Source organism: Trichomycterus rosablanca, chromosome 6, assembly GCF_030014385.1.
Source record: "Trichomycterus rosablanca isolate fTriRos1 chromosome 6, fTriRos1.hap1, whole genome shotgun sequence".
Classification (NCBI taxonomy): domain Eukaryota; kingdom Metazoa; phylum Chordata; class Actinopteri; order Siluriformes; family Trichomycteridae; genus Trichomycterus; species Trichomycterus rosablanca.
The window spans coordinates 27,449,970-27,471,396 of record NC_085993.1 but is presented as its reverse complement, the minus strand read 5'-3'; the positions used below and the strand labels follow the sequence as shown (position 1 = coordinate 27,471,396).

The following is a 21,427-nucleotide window of genomic DNA, read 5'->3' as shown; positions in this document are numbered from 1 at the left end:
GAAAACAGCTTAACGGATTATTGGCACAGAACTTTCACACCTGGACTTGTTGTATGCTGGCCGACTGAGGAAGAAGGCTAGCAGCAGCATCAAAGACACCACACACCCCGGACACACACTGTTCCAGCTACTACCCTAAGGCAAACGATTCAGGACAATAAAAGCACGCACAAATAGACTAAGGAACAGCTTTTTTCCTAGAGCTGTGGCCTCCATCACACACCACAGGACTGAAAAGGACTGAGCACACACACAAACACAGGACTACATGTCACACACGGACTTTGCAGCATTTGCACACACAGTTAGTATTTAATATTTAAAGCAAAAATGTAAATTCACTTAAAAGTGCAAAGATTTTTATTGTTGTTTTTTTTTAGAGTGTAAATAATTTTTCTGTGTGATTACTACTACTGTCTTTCTTCTACTGCTGCTACTCTATTGGAGAGATGCCACTCGAAATTTCATTGCACTTGTGTATAGTGACAATAAAGATTCTATTCTATATCATAATAATTAACCCAAAGTATACTTTTCACCGATTCTTTAAAACACTGTCACTGCACTGAGGCAAACACACTGTATCTTTACCAGTTTTTTACCAGAGAAAACATTAAAGTTAAGCACCTGGTTAGACAATTTGTCCCTTATTGCCTTGGATCCTAATAGTAGCATGTAGAGTGTAAATAACAAGTCCCAAAACCAAATTTACATGAACATAATTGTTGGGAAACTTATTTTTCTAGAATCTTGGCGACAAAATAAAGGTTTGAAACTGGCCTATAATTGGACAGCAAACATGGATTAGGTTTTTTTTTAATTAGGGGTTTAATAACTGCACATTTAAACAATTTGTGTACATAGCCAAGGCTAAGTGGTAGGTCTATTATGGCAGTGGCCCCCAACTGTCTGTGGGTCATTTATTGCCAGGCCGCACAAAAAGAATAAATAATTAGAGATCACTAGAAAAGCAGTTTTCACCGCTTACATTTCTAACACATTTCGGGTGTTATTGTTTCCTATCACCCCTAGGTGGGAGCAGTGTGTCGTTACAGTGAAAAAGCTTAATTTCCATTATTTGTGAGCAGAAATGTTAAATCTTCCCAAGCCCCCGTTGGTCCGTGAAATTATAGTTTATATGATATGTAATGGGACATTCTCACCTCCGTGGTGCAAAAAAGGTTGGAGACCGCTGTATTATGGTAAGCAGGGGCTCTACAATGAAAGGGAGTAAATTTTTCAGCAGACTGAAATGGGGTCAGTTATGCACGAAGATGAGCAATGATTTAATCAATGCAGTTTAAGAGATTGGGGTTAAAGGAATTTAGTTCGATAGCATTGTTACAAGTGACTTGCTGCTTAATAGGGCAATGTGTCACATTTTGAATTTGAAGTTGTATTTTTTCTTGTGATTAAAGAATGTTAAATATATGTTGCTAGTACAGTGTGATGGTATATTAGATTCAGTTTCTGTTACATTTCTGGTAGGTTAAGAACCTGTCTCAAAAAGAAATCTAGGATTATTTTCATTATCTATAAAAGAAGAAAAATGTAAAGATTTGGCTTTTATAAGAATAGTTAGTAATCACATAGGGCATCTTTTCATGCTATCTTATACACTTCCAGTGTAGTGTGCCGCCATTTGCGCTCCAATTTTCGTGCTGCTTGTTTTAGAGCAGGTGTGTGGTCATTGTACCATGGAGCAAGCTTTTTCTCTCTAATCATTTAAATTTTAACTGGTGCTACATTATCTAGGGTTGTGCAGAATATGGACTCTCAGTGTTGGGTTGCCTGTTCTAGCTTTTCGGCTAATTCTCGTAGGTTGTTAATGAATGCAGCTGAAGACAGTGATTTGAGATAGTCATTTGTGGTAAAATAACCACTTTGTCTACGTCAATACCAAGAGTTATTATTAAGTCCCGGGTATGTTTACAGAGGTGAGAATGTCCCATTACATTCTGAGTAATACCCATATATTCTAAAATAGAATCAAATGCAATTTTAAGTGAACCACCCTGCTTCAAAAACCAGGCATTTCCTCAAAAGTGTACCAGTTAACTTTACAAGCGATTTTGTTTTCTGTAAAGAATTTCACTGTAAAACTGGCAGCATTTTACTGTTATTTTACAATGCATTTCAATATTGTACTGTATACTGAAATACAGTAACATAATTTTTACAGTACATGCCAGCATGGTGCTGTTTTACAGTGCATCTATTGTAATTTAACAGCATATTTATGTACATTGGAATACATTATGACAGAAGAATAACTGTTTTTTTACAGCAGTTTTACAGTTCATGCCAGCATGTCACTGTTTATTTATGATGCTAAAATATAAATGCTACTTTTCTATTTAATTCTTATAAATCCCCACAAATAAAATACAAATTCAAAAGGATATACATTCAAAAAAATATTGCTGTACTTTATTTAAAGTCCTCAGTGATATGTACTTTTGATTTAATGACAAGCTTTCTTGCATCAAGAACAGTGTAGGGCTGGCTTATAGTAGCATTGCTAATTCTTAATGATACAGACTTAATTAACAACATCTGAAATCTAAAAAGCTCAATAACTATGCAAAACTATACTGGACACTGCCAATACACACATGCACATAGTGGGTAGAGCTTTGGGCTATCAACCGGAATTTTGGCAGTTCAAATCCAGGCTTTGCTATGCAGCCACTGTTGAGCAAGGCCCTTAACCCTGTCTGATCCAGGGGCGCCGTACGATGGCTGACCCTGCACTCTGACCCCAGCTTCCAAACAAGCTGGGATATGCGAAGAAAGAATTTCATTGTACTGTACACCTGTATATGTATGTATGACAAATAAAGGATATCTTCTATCTTCTTCTTAGTTTATTCCAAAATATTTCTTTTCAAGTTGGATAGCTGTTATACAAATATTAGAATATAGATTTTAATTTAATTTTAATATCAAATATTTTTACTAACCTGCAATGCAATTATAATTTAAAATCTGGAACTATATGTAAAATAAACATGTACAAGCTAGTATTTTTTTTAGTTTCATTACATCACATAGGCTTTAAAAAAAACTTGAGTTAAATTTTGATTAATCCTCTGGTCCATACAGTAGATCTTAGCTGAGCTTTTCTAGATCTTCTCATGTGTGTTTGTTTCACTTTTTTTCTTTCAGAGAAGCTGTGGAAAAGTAGATGGGTTAAAATAATATATTCATTATTAACTCTTTATTCATTTTGGTATTTTTACTCTTTTGGATTTCTGTATACATCATCAGACAGTAATATAAAAAATTTTAAAACCTGAGTTAAATAACTTTTAAATATAGTCATACAGGTATCAACTTACCATTGCTCTGCAAAGCCTGTTCCAAAGTGAAGTCCACACTATTAAAGAAATAACCTCTTTATTAATTTATTATTATTGCATCCACTTTTATCACAAACAGCAAAAAACAGTAATTGATTAATAATTTGAAAATGCTGACCTGAAACAGCATAGAGTAAAACAATTCTCAAAAGTTACTTGAGCTTCATCTCTTTTCTACCTTGATGCTCAACTGTCAAATCTTGTTTATTTTATGGCAGTAGATTTATTTGTTTAAAACTTAAAAATTACAGAATTGAAAGATCATTAAATTATTTAAAAATGTTTCCAGCCTGTTATGAGTTTTTATAAACAGCTAAAAGTCAAGTCCAATACAATAAAAGGATAAAAAAACTAAAGCATCAGGATGTGTTTTATTTCTCTCTGCTTTAATTATTTTTAAAGCAACTCTCCTTTAAAGATTTGTGAAACATTTATGCACTGCAGATTTATATGGTTTATAATGCATTGTCATTACATCAGTTGTTTAAGTACATAGGCTAAAATAAGCTGTTGAGACCATTACTTTACCTGTTGTCCAGTCCTCCCATAAGCTGGCGATAGCTTTTAATCTCAGCTTCCAGCTCCATCTTGATGTTGAGGAGGGTCTGATAGTCTTCAGACTGTTTCTTCACCTGGCCTTGTACCTTGCTTAGCTCAGCCTCCAGCTGCTGAATTATGAGGTTTTGACGGACCAGTTGCTGAGTGTACTGACCTTGTGTGTTTTCCAATGTCTCCTCCAAAGACATGATCTGAGAAAAAGTCATTAGTACAGAAATTTAAATAATCCTTATCTAAGTAAAAAACACAGATTGTTGCTACAGATACTGTATTCTGCATACATTAAAGTGTTACTGACATATTAAAACTATTCCAGAATTTAATTGTAAAAGAGTAACAACTAGTTTAAGCCAGTCAATATTCTGGATATTCTGGTCTTCAGATTTAAATTCCAAAGAAAGACTTTGGTGGGATTTAAAGACAGTTGCGGCACAGGCGTTTGAATTATTCACACATTGCTACCATTAAATTTCTACCCACTGCTGCATTTTCAAATAAACCTAATCTGGCAGTAAACCGCGAACCTGGAAAAAGAGGTGTCAGAAGCTTGATAGCACTTTCTGAAATCACTGATTAGAGTTTATTAAGGCAAAAAGATGTTGCACCTAGTTCTGATGCTGGAGGTTGTATAATAGTGCACATCTGTCAAGAGAAGATGTTTTCATTTAAACTCAAATTGATGGCAACTCAAATTGCCTTTTATGTATTAACAAATATTTTCCCTCTGTTTACTTCCAGTGGTAACCCTTCTTGTATATTTTCATTTAGTTGTATACACATTATCATGATACCTTTTAGGTGAGAGGGGTTGAATATTTCCAGTTGAAACTGTACCTGTCCCACCAATTTAGCACTGGTATAAATTATTTGAACTGAAACCCACTTAATCAGAATCAGAATTTATCATTCATGAGTTTTTGACAGTTTGGAGGACTTTACAATAAAGTGGTGAGTGTTACCGTATTGTGGATAGTCTGAAATTCAATTTCTTGCATGTTTTTCTGTCTGCGAAGCTCACAAATGTCAGTCCTGCTACTCTGCAGGGTCTCTGTGTTCTTTGTCAGCTCCACATTTATGCTTTCAAACTGTAAAGGGTGAAGAAAAAAACAACAGCATAAAAAGATAAAAGTGTACATGGAACTACAGCTGTGTTCATCAAAAAGCCACCAGTCTTACCTTGGTTTGGTACCATTCATTGATCTCCTCATAGTTCTTCTGTGCAAGTTTTTCATACTGCATGCGAATCTTGTTAATAGTCTCACTCAGGTTGGACTGGGGAGAGTCTACTTCGACTTTTACATTAGAGTCCTTGATTTTCTCCTTTAGCTCAGTAATATCCTGCGAGGTGGAGAAAGGCCAGAAATTCTTTGAATCAAGCAAGAATTTTCAAATAAATTAAATTAAATTGTAGAGCAGGCCTTACTGACATCATAATGATTTTTCTTGAGATAAGCCAATTCCTCCTTCGCAGACTCAATCTGGCTTTCAAGGTTAAAGCGTTCCATCTGCATGTTGTCAATGGCTTGTCGCAGTTCTGCCAGGTCATGCTCCAAGTTCTGCCGAGCATCTTGTTCTGCCTTTAACCTAAAAGGATAAACAAAAAATTTTGCTTGTGAATTTGATAGCTTATACTGCTAAACATAGCACCAGCAAAAGATTAAAAACTTGCAGTGGCTGGAGGCATATTAACCTTTAACTCATTAAATGTCGAGTTAAAACTGACTATAGCTAAATTGGCATTCAATTATCAAAAATTTTAAAACCGCACTACAATTATTATTTGGGTTGTTGGTTTTATGGTCACATAAAAATGAAAAAGAACAAAGTGTACTCTGACTTGTAGAAATATGCATCCTTTCAACATTTGTTTGCATTAGTACAATGTTCATGAGCCTGGATTTAAGCATTGGAGGTCACTTACTTGTTTTTGTAGTCATCATTTGCCAATTTGGTGGAGTCTACTTGCAACAGAAGTTGTGCATTCTCAATTGTCTTTTTATGGATCTGCAAGCAATAGCGATAGTCAAAAAGTTAAAATACTTGTAAGAATCTCAAATATTTTTAATATACTTTAATATCTTGCAAAACATGTTTATTAAGAATGACAATATAATTTATTAATTATTATAGGTTATATTAAGACAATGGGTTTTCATATAAATGAAATAAAGTTAATCAGACAAAACATAAAATATATTGATTCAAAATCTATTATTATCTAATATTTAAAAGTCAATGTAAGAAACACTGCTTTTTTTTTTTTGCATTTTCCGTAATGTTCTTTTTTTTATAAACATTTAACGTGAAGTTTAACATTGCTTAATTTACTAAACAATAACCTAGAAAGACCAAACTTCTATTACTAACTAACTAACTAACTTACCTCTTCCCTGAGCTCATCCAGTGGTTTTTCGATTTCGTCCCAGTCATGGTCGGTGGTCTGAGCCATCTTCTCCTGCAGATCCTTCATCTGATCCTTCATCTCTTGATTAGAAGTCTCAAGTTTTTTCACTTTGTCCAGGTAGCCGGAGAGTCGCTGATTTAGACCCTCCATGGTCTTCTTATCATCTGCTTGAACTGGAGCAGGGGGCGCGCTTTGTAAAGGCTGCTGCTCGCTGTCGGGTCGAAGAGCGTTTCTCAGACCCTGAAGACTGGAGACAGATGCCCTGGCACCCCGACCTCCTGCCCCACCGAACATGCTGCTAGAACTGTTACGAGACATTCTAAAAAGATGCGAGAGATGGAAAAGAAGACGCCTGAAAGGCTTAGTTGTGTCTTTAAACTAGCTTACGGATGTGCACTCTTGGGCAGGTGTCTTTATACCCCTGCATATGCCTCCTCTCTTCTGCCCATTGGTCAGTCGACGCCTCCAAACCGGTCAAACCAGGTTTAAATGACCGTTTACTTTTAGTAAATTCTGTAGAAAAACGATTAGGATATGACAATAGGCGGTGCAGGCGCTCTGAGAATAAATACGAGTAATTCTTGGTTTCTCGGTGCATTTTCTTCAGTCTACTCGGAGCGGTTTTGTTTAATGCCCAGCATGGCAGAGAACAGGGGTAATCCAGGCTTCAGTAGCCAGTCTTACTCCCCTTCATCAAGCCGAGGATACCCGAGTGTACCCCCGACCAACCCAAACCTGCTAAACCCACTGGAGAGTAAAGTTGATACTCAGGACGCTCAAGCCAAGACTAAGGAGAAAGATCAGATGGTCGGACTAAACGACAAGTTTGTTGCGCTAATTGACAAGGTAAAGCAGTGTTAAAATATTTATAGTACTAATTAAATATAGCAAAAGATAGTGAGGTGTCTGGAAGGTTCATATAAAATAATTTGGTCAGATATCTCTTTTTAATATTCCTTTTTAAAACAATCTCATATATAGGTTATTGTGTAGAAGTGTTTCCCACACTTCTGGGATGCCTCTCATGAGACCTCTACATTCCATAAGGAGGCCGGGGTGTATTCGGTTGCAATCCCACATCTGGGATCCATTTTAAATGCATACATTTCTGTTATTCTATAGAAAATATATTAATCACACAGAGGCCCTAACTGTCAGTAGGAGTGTGGGAACCTCTGCTGAGTTGTAAGAAAATTACCCACCCTATGATTTTGTCTGGATATTCAAGTATTTAAGGAGAAGCAAATTTCATTGGAGTCAGAGAGCAGCAGATCCGAACACAAGCTCTCTCCGGACAAAGCCAGGCTGTCCGAGCGACACTGCTATTATTCTGTAATAAACTTCTTAATTACAAATAAGCTGTGTCAACGGAGTCGTCATTTCATCATCGGCACCTCATCGCTAAGACAAAGACACCTCAATAGTGAAGAAAATATATAACAGTGGTAATTGTAAATTAAACGTCCCTGCAACACAAAAAGTCTTGTTTGTTAGTTGTACCATAATGATTTAGAAAATTACTAATGGACAACCATTAAAGGCTTTGAAAATGCTTAATGTAATAATTTTGAATGTTTTACAGAAACTTTTTACTTAATCTTTTTTATAGTCTTCTTATGTCTGCAAAATGTATTTATTAACTATCAGGGATCTACAGTGAAATAGCCTAATTTGCGAGAAATGTACAGATGGTCTGTTAGCAATTACACTACGAAGCCACAAGAGAGAAGCAATACCACAATAATTTACAATTAGTTGTCATTGTCAGAGTGACAGGTCCTGTCGGATTAAATAGAAGTAAATTTATATAATTCTGTTTCTCATACAGACAGACTTACGTGCTTAAGAAACTTATCCTGGTCCACACATGATAAAAATATATGAGAATCTAAACAATTACACTATATGGCCAAAATATGTGGGCATTGCTCTTAAGTATTTTTATATACTAATAGCTGTACAAAATCAATAATCTAAAATAAATTATTTTATGCTTCCAATTTTACAGCAAATTTATTTAGCAACAGTTTGGAGAAAACCCTTTTATGGCTGTACCCTTGTGCACAAAGGTCCAAGGACCATAAATCAATGATGAATGGTTTGCAACACTGTTGTAATAGTAGAAATGCTTATTTTAGATATACCTGAATGTCTTTGAATGTACTTGAGTGGTCCAGCCAAAAGCTCACACTTTAACCCCATTAGACATCTGTCGAAAAATCTAAAGATTGCATTTCACAGATGCTTGCCCTCCAATCTGATGAAGCTTGCAAAGATCTGTCATAAAAAATAGGACAAAGCGAATAGAGGGTCTACATAATTTTGTATAATTGTTTATTTTAATTAAATGAATGATTTTTTTGTATTGTGGGTGATCCTGTAAATGAACAGAAAATCACTGAAACTCTTATTTAGGTTAGTCATTTGGAGGAGGAGAATAAGGCTTTGGAAACCCATCTGAACATTCTGCTAGAGCATGATAAATACAAGGACAACATTGACGACCTTGTAAAAGAAAATGCTGCAGAACTAAAGCGACAAATTGATGGGCTTGCTTTGGACAAAAAAAAATTAGAGACTGACCTGGTCAAGTGCAAAGAGGAGTTAAAAAACACCACAACAATGTGAGTATGTTTACACTAGAACGCTGATTGCTATAGGTTATATATTATGATTATGATAATGCATTTTATTAACATGTATTTTGGTTTACAATACTATCAAAAATATGTACTTTGTTTACCAAAACCTGTTGGAGGTGAGCCGCAATCAAAAAGGAACTTTCCAACAGTAAAATGAGGTAGGGGGATGGTCAAACAGCCATGCCACTGGGAGGAGCACAGTGCACTCTCAGTTTCGGTCCTAAGTTCAGATAATATTAGGAGGGTTGCCTGGAAGGAAGGCCTGTGTAAAAAGCAAATCAGGTATGGAAAAAAGATTGATCTTCTGTGGTGACCCCTAAATAAAGGAGTAGCAGAAAGAATAAACATTACTTAAGTGTTATATACAGTATATTCCTTGTTATTGGTAGATCATCATCAATTATACCATTAATACCATTTTACTGACTTTTTACAGTGCAGTGTGTATTTATACAGTTCTCTTAGATGCCAAAAAACACCATCATAATTTGGAACTTCATATATATACTGATCAGCCATAACATTAAAACCACCTCATTGTTTCTACACTCACTGTTCATTTTATCAGCTCCACTTACCATATAGAAGCACTTTGTAGTTCTACAATTACTGACTGTAGTCCATCTATTTCTCTACATACTGTTTTACCCTGCTTTTACCCTGTTCTTCAATAGTCAGGACCCCCACAGGGCCACCACAGAGCAGGTATTATTTGGGTGGTGGATCATTCTCAGCACTACAGTGACAACAATGACATGGTGGTGGTGTGTAAGTGTGTGTTGTGCTGGTATGAGTGGATCAGACACAGCAGCGTTGCTGGAGTTTTTAAATACTGTGTCCACTCACTGTCCACTCTATTAGACACTCCTACCTTACTTAATCCACCTTGTAGATGTAAAGTCAGAGACTAGCGCTGATCTATTGCTGCCATTTGAGTTGGTCATCTTCTAGACCTGCATCAGTGGTCACAGGACGCTGCCCACGGGGCGCTGTTGGCTGGGTTTTTTTGGTTGGTGGACTATTCTCAGTCCAGCAGTGACAGTGAGGTGTTTAAAAACTCCATCAGCATTGCTGTGTCTTATCCACTCATACCAGCACAACACACACTAACACACCACCACCATGTCAGTGTCACTGCAGTGCTGAGAATGACCCACCACCCAAATAATACCTACTCTGACCATTGAAGAACAGGATGAAAGGGGGATAACAAAGCATGCAGAGAAACAGATGGACTACAGTCAGTAATTGTAGAACTACAAAGTGCGTCTATATGGTCAGTGGAGCTGATAACATGGACAGTGAGTGTAGAAACAAGGAGGTGGTTTTAATGTTATTGCTGATCGGTGTATATATATCACCTGTACTTCTCATGATTTGCTGTTATGTAAAAATTTATTATTTATGGGTTATAACTGTATTTCGATTATTATGCATCAACATTATCCTTGAAGTGTTAATATCCTTGAAGTTTGTTAATAATGTTGTACATGTTGAATATGATGGGTGACACAGTGGCGCAGTGGGTATCGCTGTTGCATCACAGGTAGAAGGGTCTGATTCCCTGGCCGATTGGCCATGGTTCTTTCTGTGTGCACCCTGTGATTGACAGCCAGTTCAGGGTGTTTCCTGCCTTTCACCCAGTAAATCAGAACCACTTAGACCCTGACCAGGATAAAACAAGTGGTAAAACAGAGAATAATGAAATAAATGAATGTTGATTATGACAGTATATCACTGATATAACCAATTATTATCACATGGCTAATAGGTTGAGAGCATAAGAATATAACAAAAACAAATTTAGTTGATAATATATGCCCCAGAGACCTGACCAGTATCCGTTTCATAAACAAGTGCTGTTTAGTAATCCATGTAAGGAGGAGCAGCATGCTGAAACAGTCTGGAATGCACACAGCACACAGGCCTCATGCTCTCCCCACCAAAGCCAGAGAAACAGAGCTATGACAGAAAGCAACCATGAAAGCCATCAATCTACCTGTGTTTCCGCACGCTAGTCTGTTTCCACTCAGTGTAAACATTGTTTTTTTTTTTCCTGGTTACATGGTTAGCACAGATGCCCAGGGCTCAGAAATGTCTTCAAACTTCCTACACAAACTTTCTACACCTTTTTAATAAGATGATTGTACCTTATGGAATGCTTGGAAATACTATGGGGGCAAAATTCTTAAAAGTAGGTTATTTATTTATTATAAACAACCACTTTATCCTGATCAGGGTTGCACTGGGTTGGGCACCACCAGGAAATACTGGCATAAGGCCTGTACACAACCTGTACAGGTGTCAGTCTCACATTGACTCCTTACACCTTGGGGAAATTGACTGCAGCAAACGTAGGTAGCAGGTAAAACAAAAACCAGAGTACCTAAAGGAAACCTCTGAAGACATGTTGAAACCATGTAAAACTCCTCACAGTTAGTAAGTGGAAGTAAGGATTGAAACCAGGACCTCAGAAACCACCCGGCTGTATGGCACCCACTCTACTAGCTGCACCACTGTGCCATGAGAGATAACAGGGAAAGTAATATGCTATTTAAAAACATTTGTATGTACTCAGCAACAAATAAAAGTGTAATATATACTTAAAATTGATGTTTAAGTTTTAAGAACCCATGCTTTGTTCTATCAGAATCAGAATCAGAATCAGAATCTTTTTTATTCGCCAAGTAGCAGATGTACAAGGAATTTCTTTAGGTGCAGGTGTCAACATACATACAAGTTAAATAGTAAAAGGTACACTATATCTAAACGTATAATAAACAATAAACAATGGTATATATATACATAGAATAAAATAAACAATATAGTAGTGATAAAAAATTGTGCAATAGAGATTATTTACACATAAGGTGCATATGTGCATTAACTATTAAAATGCGGGAAGCTTGTGTGAAACCCACGAGCATTTATTAAAACGGAGGGATGTGGGAGTAGTCCTTGTTGAGTAAGCTGATTGCCTGGGGAAAGAAGCTGTGGAGGTGGTGGTTTGTACGAGTCTTTAATGCTCTCACTCTCTGTCTCCGCTGAGATGAGAACCTCTGAAAAAATGAGTGACCGGGGTGAGAAGAGTCTGCCATAAGCTTCCTTGCCCTCTTTTTCATCCTAGAGGAGTGTAGATCTTCTAGGGTGGGAAGATGACAGCCGATGATTTTCTCTGCACATCTCACTGTACGCTGTAGCTTACGTTTGGTGTGCAGAGACGCCGAGCCAAACCAGACGGTGATAGAAGCTGTGATGACGGACTCGATTATCGCAGTGTAGAATTGAACCAGCAGAGCTTGGGGCAGTCTAAGTTTCTTAAGCTGTCTCAGGAAGTACAAGCGCTGCTGGGCCTTCTTCATAACTGCTGTGCCATGCCTGTCCCATTTAAGATCCTGTTGGATGGTCGTGCCCAGGAATTTACAGGACTCGGCTCTGCTGACTGTGGAGCCGTGTATGACCAGCGGAGGCAGTGGAGAAGGTTTTTTCCTGAAGTCAATGATCATCTCCACCGTTTTTTGTGTGTTTAGCTCCAGGTTGTATTTACCACACCATGACACCAGCTGTGTTAATTCCTCCCGGTATGTGGACTCGTCGTTGTTTGAAATGAGTCCGATCAGGGTAGTGTCATCTGCAAATTTAATGAGCTTAACTGAGTTGCTGTTAGATCTGCAGTCATTGGTGTAGAGGGAGTAGAGCAGAGGAGAGAGCACACATCCCTGTGGAGCGCCAGTGCTGAGGCAGAGAGGATCCGAAATGTGGTCACCCACCTTTACATACTGTTTCCTGTTAGACAGGAAGTTGTGGATCCAGTAGCAGATAGATGGGGGTACATTGAGCTGCCACAGTTTTTGAAGCAGAAGGTCAGGAATGATATTGTTAAAAGCAGAACTAAAATCTACAAACAGCACACGAGCATACGTAGAAGGGCTGTCCAGGTGTTGCAGGATGTAAGAGAGAGCCAAATTAATGGCATCATCTACAGACCTGTTGGCTCTATATGCAAACTTGAGAGGATCCTGAATGTCATGAGTCATAACTTTAAGTTGTTGAAGTACCAGTCTCTCAAAACACTTCATCACCACAGATGTTAGGGCCACTGGTCTGTAGTCGTTCAGGCAGGAAATCTTCTGCTTTTTTGGAACTGGAACGATGACAGAGGTTTTGAAGCATGCAGGAACAGCAGACATGTTCAGGGACTGATTGAAAAGATCAGTGAGGATGGGAGATAGTTGATCAGAACAATGCCTGAGTGTAGCAGGTGAGATGCCATCAGGTCCAGCAGCTTTCCTGATCTTCTGTTTCCTGAGAACACAGCCGACCTGCTGTTCAGTGAAGGTGATGGGTGGAGGTGGGGTGGGGGTTGCAGGTGTTGGGGGTGAGGTGTGAACAGGCAGTAGACTAAAGCTTGGCAGTGGGGAGGAGGGAGATGTCCTTTGTGTTTCAAATCTCGAATAGAAGTTATTGAGCTGGTTTGGCAGCAGGGGGTCCACAGTTGCGTTTGATGGTTTGGGTTTGTAGTTTGTGATGGATTGAAGTCCTTTCCAGATGGAGGAACAGTCATTTGAGGAGAATTTCTGCTCCAGATTTTTCCTGTATTTGTGTTTGGCAGCTTTAATTCCCTTGTTTAATGTCTTCTTTGCTTTTCTGTAAGCATCGCGGTCCCCACTTTTAAAAGCCATCTCTTTTTCTTTGCGCAGTTCCCTAAGTTTATTTGAGAACCAGGGTTTATTGTTCTGATATGCATAGATGGTCTTTGATGGGATGCAAGTCTCTTCACAGAAGCTTATGTATGAGGTGACTGCATCCGCATAGTCGTCCAGGTTGTTATTTGCAGATTTAAAGGAGTCCCAGTTTGTTGAGTCCAGACATTCCTTTAAATTCTCTATGGCTTCATGAGACCAAATTTTCACTGACTTCCTCTCAGGCTTTGTGGTTTTAAGCTTTTGTTTATATGAGGGGATGAGATGAATAAGTGAGTGGTCCGAGTTACCAAGTGGGGCACGAATTGAGGCCTGGTAAGCGTCCTTGATGGTGCTGTAGCAGTGGTCGAGAGTCTTATCTTCTCTGGTGGGACAATCGATCAACTGTTTATATTTAGGCAGTTCAGCACTCAGTTTGGTGTGGTTAAAATCTCCCATGATGATGATAGGAGAGTCTGGGTGTTGCTGCTCAACTTCTATAATCTGGTCAGCCAGCTGTTGTTGGGCTAGGCTGGCATGTGCCATTGGATGAATGTATACTCCAACCAGAATAATAGAATTAAATTCCCGGGGTGAGTAGAATGGTTTACAGCAGATAGTAAGAGTTTCCAGATCCGGAGAGCATGTCCTGTCCAAAACAGTTGCGTCTGTGCACCATCTGTGGTTAATATAAAAACACACTCCTCCGCCTTTAGTTTTCTGAGTGAGAACAGGGTCGTGGTCTGTCATTTAACCACGTCTCACTGAAGCACAAAGCAGAAGCGGTAGAGAAGTCTTTAGTCGTTCTTACCAGCAGTTTTAATTCGTCAATTTTATTGCTGAGAGAGCGCACGTTAGAGAGAAGTATACCGGGAAGCGCTGGTCTAAAGCCGCGTCTCCGAAGACGCGCGAGCGCGCCGCCTCGTCTTCCGCGATTTCTCCGTCGCTGCTGCGCATCATAGCGGGATGCCGGCTGGTGATCTCCCGGTGCGTTACTCCGAAGAATTTCAGCTGGTATGCGCTCTAAATCCAGTAAACTGTTTAGTGGAGTTAAGCCTCTGATGTATAGAAGCTCATTTCGATTAAAAGTTATACGAATTGTGTTACTATACGCGAGTTTAACAAGTAAAACAAACAAACACACGAGACACCAAAACACCGTGGCTGCCTCTCTGGGCGCCATAGTGAGAACCAATTATCAATCAAGTTCTTTTTAAAAAATAAATGTAAAGCTGTTGAATTATGTTGGCTGCAATTACCCAAACAGCATGTAGAAATGTCTGTCACTCTTATTCCTTCTTAACTGATATATTTGACTTTAATTGGTGACTTCTCTGTGCTTATATAAATTGGACTAGCATGACAGAAATCATGAAACAGTGGTCTCTTGCAAAGATTAAGACAATAACTGCCACAAATCTGTCCTCTTTATACAGAATTAAATGGCAAAACAGTACTATTAAAAATGATCAATAGTAAAAATTAAAATATTGATTCAAAATTTTAGGTATTTAGTAATGAGGTTGACCTTAATCCCTAAAGAGCTTCCACAAAGCCCAATATTTTTTGATTGTTAACAGCTTGCTAGTCAATGGGTACAAAAGATGTTGTCCAAAAATTAAACCAATGCTCTTAACATGACTTTATTTAACAGGTACAAAGATGAGGTGGACAAGAAGACTAATCTGGAAAATGAATTTGTCATCAACAAGAGGGTAATCATGTAGGAAATATTTCTATATGCAAAACAAGACTTCTTTAAGACTTCTGTTCAAATGGCAGTTGCTGTGTTTTTGGTGTATAGGATCTAGATGATGGCTTTCTCCAGAAGGTGTTGCTTGAGCTTGAACTGGAAGACATTATAGCTAAGCTGGACTTCTTAAAAAATGGATATGATGAAGTTAGTGCCAATTTAATAATTGTTATGGGTTTTGTTGTTCAGTTCTAGTCCAGAAAACTAGCATGAAGTGTTCAAAGTACAAGACACAAATGTTTATTTTTACCATCTGCTCAAAGATACAATTTTGCAGAGCTTAACAACAGTTTAAAGATTTACCAAATACACAACAGTATATGACCAAAAGTATGTGGACACTACAAAAAAATATGCATTGATAAATATGCATCCTATTAGCTAGGCTATAACTCTCTTGATTTTTAGAAAAGTGCATCGGTGACTATTTGTTCCTCTTAGTCAAAACTGCATCTGTGAGGTCAGGCGCTGGTTTTGGAGAAAAAGACATGGCATGCTCTAATTGATCTAATTGATCCCAAAGGTGTTCATTCAGATTGGGGTCAGGGCTTTGAGCTACCCGCTAGCATTTTTAATACCTCATTTTAAAACTCACAGGGTGCTCAGTCATGCTGGAATAGGAAATGGCGTTCCCTAAACATTGGCACAAACTTAAAAGTGTATTACTGATTTTATATAACAAATTTTATATGCCTGTTAGTAATAGGTGTGGCTGAAACTTAGCCTTTACTGAAACACCCAAGTGTTGACATACTTTTGGCCATACACTATTTATTTGTTAATTAATATTAAGTTTTTATGTTGTCAAATGTTCATGGTTGGTGAACACTACTTACACAGCTCTTTTTTGCAATAGGAGATAAAAGAATTGGAGTCTATGATCCACAATGAGACTGTGGTGTTGAAGCCTGACAACTCTCGAAATCTAGATGTGGATGAGATCCTGCAGGAAGTGAAGGCTAAGTATGAAGAAATGGCCAAGCGTAGCCGAGAAGAAGCCGAGCAGTGGAACAAGAGAAGGGTCAGACTTTCTTGTCTTTATTCTATTTTAGCACTCAAGAACTTCACTCTTTTTATTCATTTGAATGAAGGGTTTAACACAATCACACCAGGACTGTTAGACTGCATGGTTGTGGCTTGCATAATCTCTAATAAAATTTATGTTTATCATAGAGGTCAAATTATGACTTACTATTTAATTAATACAAACAATTGATTGTTAAGAATATTAAGAATATTAAGTAAACAAAATGGCAAATTCATTATTATTAAACATTCTTGATGTGTATTTATTATAATTTTTTAAAGGTGGTGCAGTAGGTCACGCACACCTGAAAACAGTAAGCGCAGGGTAGAAACACAGCCTGGATAGGGCCAGCATTGCAAGACAAAACACACTCACCTTTTACTGTTATTGTGAGGTAGAAGGAAACCAGAGTACCTTACAACATAAACAATGAGAACATATTATGCAAATATGATAACGTTTTTCAAATGTATCACATCCAAATAAAATCTTAGTGTATTGGACATTCTGCAACTTCTACATAAACTATCCATTTATCTGAAATTGCAAATATATAAAGATATTTGTTTCCACAGATGAATGACATGGTGCTAAAGGCAGGAAAGCATGAACAGGAAGTGAAAGACATCAAAAGGGAGATCACTGTGATCCAGAGAAGCCTTCAGAAACAAATCACAGGGCTTGGTGCACTAAAGAAGAAGGTACAACTCATATGAGCTTAAATCAACATCTCATAATCATTTCACTTGTAAAGTTACTTTACATCTAAGACTTAACTTTCCCTATTGCAGAAAAGGAATTTGGAGGATGAAATAGGTGCCTCAGAGCTGGAAAACCAGAGGGCCTTGAATAATGCTCAAGATCACATTTCCAAGTTAGAGGAAGCACTCTGCAGGGACAAACAGCTAATGGTTAGACAGGTTCGAGAGTACCAGGAGCTTATGAACCTCAAGTTGGCTCTGGACATTGAGATTGCTACATACAAGAAACTTCTGGAAGGAGAGGAGATGAGGTAATGTATTACAGTCTTGATTTCAAACTAGCCTGTTGAAGTGTGTCTACATCAAATGTTTGGTTTTGGAAGTGTACTTTAAATGTTATATATCTGAGCAGTGTTTTGTTTTATTTGCAGAATGGCTGACCATCAGCGAAATCAGTCTGGTAAGAATTTTCTGCAATCATTGTTACTACTTTCATCTTTGCATTACATGTTTCTGAGCCTGGTTTATGCTTTTATTTGAATAGGCTGCAATGTCCTCTTGTGGATAGGCTGTAAATGGATGGAATGGTAGTAATTTTCTATTACTAGCTTTGTGGCTAATAAAAGTTTGAACAGTGTTAATGCTTAAAAAAGCTAAACCTCTTACTGTTCTGATTAACTATGAACACGTCCGACGTTCTGAATTTTATTTTATGTAAAGCATAATCCAGGTTTAACGTTTTTTAACATTTTTTTTCACACATCTACATCATTTTGCCACCACAGGCTTTGCTTCTTTACTGTCATACTAAACTTGTTTCATCTTTTGCTTAGATTTTTAAACTCAAAACAAAAACACCCCCCGTCCTTGCTTATGCAGACATCAAGGCTTCAAAGATCCAGCCAAGTCTCGAACCTGCACAAGAAAACCTGAAGGTCCTGCTTATCAAAATTGAGGTTAAGGAAGGCCGCATCATCTCCGAAAGTACAGAGGTTCTTGAAGGACTTATTTATTAAAACACAGCTCTAACATATGATCTAACTTAGGTCTAACATTTAACTTAGCTCTAACATAAGTCTTGAAATACCCTGTTGATTGTTGTGCTTTCATTTATTCATGCTATAACCTAAAGAGCTTTGTACATAGCTGCAGAATTAGGTACAGGAAACCATTACTCTATAGAGACACTACATTTATACACATCACTTCACTACATTATGAGCCTAAATAATGGAAGAGGCACTATTTTTGTTGGAGGATCTTCTGTTCTACACTTTTCTCAGGTAGTGAATGAAAAATGTATTAACCAATAAACCAGAATGTCAAGAATTAAAAATAAAATTAAATCTTTCTTGTAAAGGAGCTTTTCTTTGTTATTTTTGGACCCTTGTTCTGTCTGTGTAAGCTGTGACCTAAAGGTGCTGGTCTTGACAACATCTTTTCCCAAAAACTCCATGTCTATTTCAGCAGGACAATGCCGGGTCTCATTCTGCACAACAACAATGTGTTTCCTCATGAAGAGGAAAATCAGGCAACAGCAACCACAAACTAGAGCTGCAAGAATGGGCAAAACAATTAAAACAATTAAAAATGATAAATAAAATAAACGGTGATGTGACCCAGTGGTAAACATGCCTCTGTCCCAGATTTCTTTGAGTGTGTTGCAGGCAGCAATTTCTACATTTGTTAATATTTGACAAATACAATTAAGTTTGTCATTAAAAACACTAAAAAATATTTTTCTTTTGTCTGTAAAATAAAGGTTCAAGTAAATAAACAAATTAAAAATTTCAGTTTTTATTGCATTTATAGAAACTTTTCTAATAATGGGGTTTATACCAAAAACAGTTACTGCTTACTAACTTACTAATAACATACAGTATGTTAATACCTTACAATTATCACTCATTTTAGCAATAATTCCTCATAAAATAATGTAATTCTGATGCGGGCATAATTGGAGAAATCACAAGCAGTGTGAGCAACTTTTTAAATCAGGTTTGAATTATGAAGATAAATTTTAGACACATTTGAAAAAAATACACAATATTCCAAAATACACATTCTTTCGTTTAAAAAAATAAATACTGTATACTGTAAAATACTGTTTTTAAAATATACTGTATTTCTGGCATTGATGTGTTTGTAATTAGTATTTTATTAATAAATACATTTTAATTAATAAAGTCTGTGTATTACCTGATAATTAAGTTGTATAAGGTTCTTATTACAATTTATTATATTTGGACAAAGGTACAGCAAACAATTTATTCTAAAATATTTAAAATCAGTTTATAGGTCTTCTAACAGGCATATTATCAAACAATATTTCTGAAATAGCAATGATAATTTATAAAATAATTTAACACTTTACCAGTTGTCACCCAACAATCCATCATTACTGATGCACCAAAATCCCCAAGTTCAACTGTTAAGTACCCGAACAGCAATATTTCCTTGATGGTGTGGGCTGTGCCAGCGATGCCAAAGCTTACACATCACCCTCCTCGCAGGGTCAGTGTACTCTCGATTGGCTAACCCCAAAAGAATTGGCACAGTACCCATACCACCCATACCAATGCATGAAAGCACAATGTAGACAGTTTTGTTTCCCTGCACCCCCTGATTAATTAAAAAGGCCATGCACATGTGGCTGTAGACAATGTAGGGCACCCAGCAGGTCAGGAAAGCAAGAGCGATGATGGCCACACACCGAATGTAGCGCAGTTCCATCTTCCTCTGGCTCTCTTCACTAGCTACAGCTCGCTGCAGTCGCTGGATATTCCTGAGCTGCCCATGTGTGATCCACAGTACCCGTCCTGTCATGGCAGCAATTGACAGAATGGATGGAGCCAAAAGGCCATAAACTTCTATGTAGATAAAACTGCTAGGAAATACAGTGCGGTACGTACAGCAGTTGTCTTTGGGCTTTGGTGCACATCTAGACTCAACTGTGCTGTTGTCTGCCACTCTGTGTTCATCTTTGTTGTTCCACCCAAAAGCTGGCATCAGAGCAAAGAAAAGTGGCAGCAACCACACAGCCAATAATGCCACAGCAAACCGTCGATGCAGCCAGAAGTGGGTACATAGTAGTGGGCTCACAATGCTTATGTACCGCTGGTAGTGCACCAGGACCAGGTTAAAAATGAAGGCCAGAAACAGGAAGTTGGGCATGACGTGTGCAACAAGGCACAAAGTGAAGCTAAGGGGGCGTCCCAGGCTCATCCAGGGAACAAATGGCAGTGCCACACCCATTCCAAGGTCAGACACCAGCAGGCTCAGGTAGATGTAGTTGGAAGGGTTGTGGAGCTGACGGCTGCAGCCAATACCCAGAATAATTATCAGATTGGCCAGTATGATAATTGTAGAGATTGGAAGGGTGATAGCGTTGATTAGTTGGGCCTCATACCCACTGCTCCTGGAGTCATTGCAAAGCATCATGTCTTTTCATGTGAAATATGCACCATCTTATGATGTCAGGTTTTCCCTGTGTAAATACGCAAATAAAAAAAATCTGATCATTACACACATTCTGGTTTTGTGTGTATTTTATTTCTGGTATTTTTATATATTTCTGTATATTTTGTAATGCTAGTTAAGGTATCTGAGGCAAATTAGCACAAAGAAAAGATGCATGAAGATTATCCATGTAATTTTTTTAAATATATGTAATTTATAAATTGATACAACACAGTTCAAAATAAGGATAATCGAAACAAATAGTCCAACAGTGTAAGCTCAAGGTCTTACCATGTGCAATTGGGTAAATATAAGGATTTCACCTGACATTATCAAAAAATCCACACTATTAAGAGAAATGTCTGTAGATGGCCAAAGCCAAAAACACTCTGAATGAGTGTGACCTTCAATCACTTATAAAGTCTGCAATTATTAGCACATGAGCTTAGGAATACTTCACAAAAAAACCTTGCCAGTAAACAGTCACTGCTGGTTACAGCAAGACAGTGCTGAGCCATACTGAAATGATGTGGTGCATTTCAATGATGCTGTGAGTTTCAAAACAACTCAGTGTCACAGGGTTGAGAATAACAGAAAATGTATAATCATTTGGCTCTGGTCAGTAAATGTCTACAAGCTAAGTGTTTCTAAAATCCACTCATCAAGCACATTATTAGGTACATCTATAATGGTACATTGATTCATTAACTAGTTTATAAAATAAACCTTCTATTCAGATTAACTTTGTGGATATAAAATTTCTGACTTTAGCACATCTGTTGCTCTGCTCTTTTGTCACCCTCTGTTCCCCATTTATGACTTGAAAGTGATGCACATTG

At 37.7% G+C, this 21,427-nt stretch overlaps 3 protein-coding genes across 3 annotated transcripts; 1 reads left to right on the top strand and 2 right to left on the bottom strand.

The window, feature by feature from the left end:
- Positions 1–178: 178 nt before the first annotated feature.
- On the bottom strand, positions 179–6,642 carry LOC134317274 (keratin, type I cytoskeletal 18-like). Its single transcript, XM_062998093.1, has 8 exons — positions 6,304–6,642; positions 5,842–5,924; positions 5,348–5,504; positions 5,097–5,258; positions 4,880–5,005; positions 3,891–4,111; positions 3,342–3,379; positions 179–240 (listed from the first exon to the last, which is right to left on the bottom strand). The coding sequence occupies exons 1-8, from the start codon at positions 6,640–6,642 to the stop codon at positions 179–181; spliced, it is 1,188 nt and encodes a 395-aa protein (XP_062854163.1).
- A 9-nt stretch (positions 6,643–6,651) lies between these two features.
- LOC134317273 (keratin, type II cytoskeletal 8-like) lies at positions 6,652–18,190 on the top strand. The gene is made up of 10 exons (XM_062998092.1): positions 6,652–6,775; positions 6,932–7,170; positions 8,740–8,948; positions 15,303–15,363; positions 15,453–15,548; positions 16,258–16,422; positions 17,004–17,129; positions 17,220–17,440; positions 17,561–17,589; positions 18,009–18,190. Exons 1-10 carry the CDS (start codon positions 6,652–6,654, stop codon positions 18,143–18,145), a joined length of 1,407 nt encoding a protein of 468 aa, XP_062854162.1. The 3' UTR covers positions 18,146–18,190.
- Positions 18,191–19,553: 1,363 nt separating this feature from the next.
- Positions 19,554–20,567, bottom strand: LOC134316426 (G-protein coupled bile acid receptor 1). The gene has a single exon (XM_062996787.1). It carries the CDS (start codon positions 20,565–20,567, stop codon positions 19,554–19,556), a length of 1,014 nt encoding a protein of 337 aa, XP_062852857.1.
- Positions 20,568–21,427: the final 860 nt, after the last annotated feature.

Bases quoted from the DNA above. Each gene is read 5' to 3' on its own strand.
- LOC134316426 (XM_062996787.1), bottom strand. From the start codon at position 20,567: ATGCTTTGCAATGACTCCAGGAGCAGTGGGTATGAGGCCCAACTAATC.
- LOC134317273 (XM_062998092.1), top strand. From the start codon at position 6,652: ATGCGAGAGATGGAAAAGAAGACGCCTGAAAGGCTTAGTTGTGTCTTT. The intron at 8,949-15,302 runs GTGAGTATGTTT...TTTATTTAACAG, and splicing joins TTAAAAAACACCACAACAAT to GTACAAAGATGAGGTGGACA. The intron at 16,423-17,003 runs GTCAGACTTTCT...TTGTTTCCACAG, and splicing joins AGCAGTGGAACAAGAGAAGG to ATGAATGACATGGTGCTAAA.
- LOC134317274 (XM_062998093.1), bottom strand. From the start codon at position 6,642: ATGTCTCGTAACAGTTCTAGCAGCATGTTCGGTGGGGCAGGAGGTCGG. The intron at 5,259-5,347 runs GTCAGTAAGGCC...TCCACCTCGCAG, and splicing joins TCAAGAAAAATCATTATGAT to GATATTACTGAGCTAAAGGA. The intron at 241-3,341 runs GTAAGTTGATAC...GTGTGTGCTCAG, and splicing joins ACAGGCTTTGCAGAGCAATG to TCCTTTTCAGTCCTGTGGTG.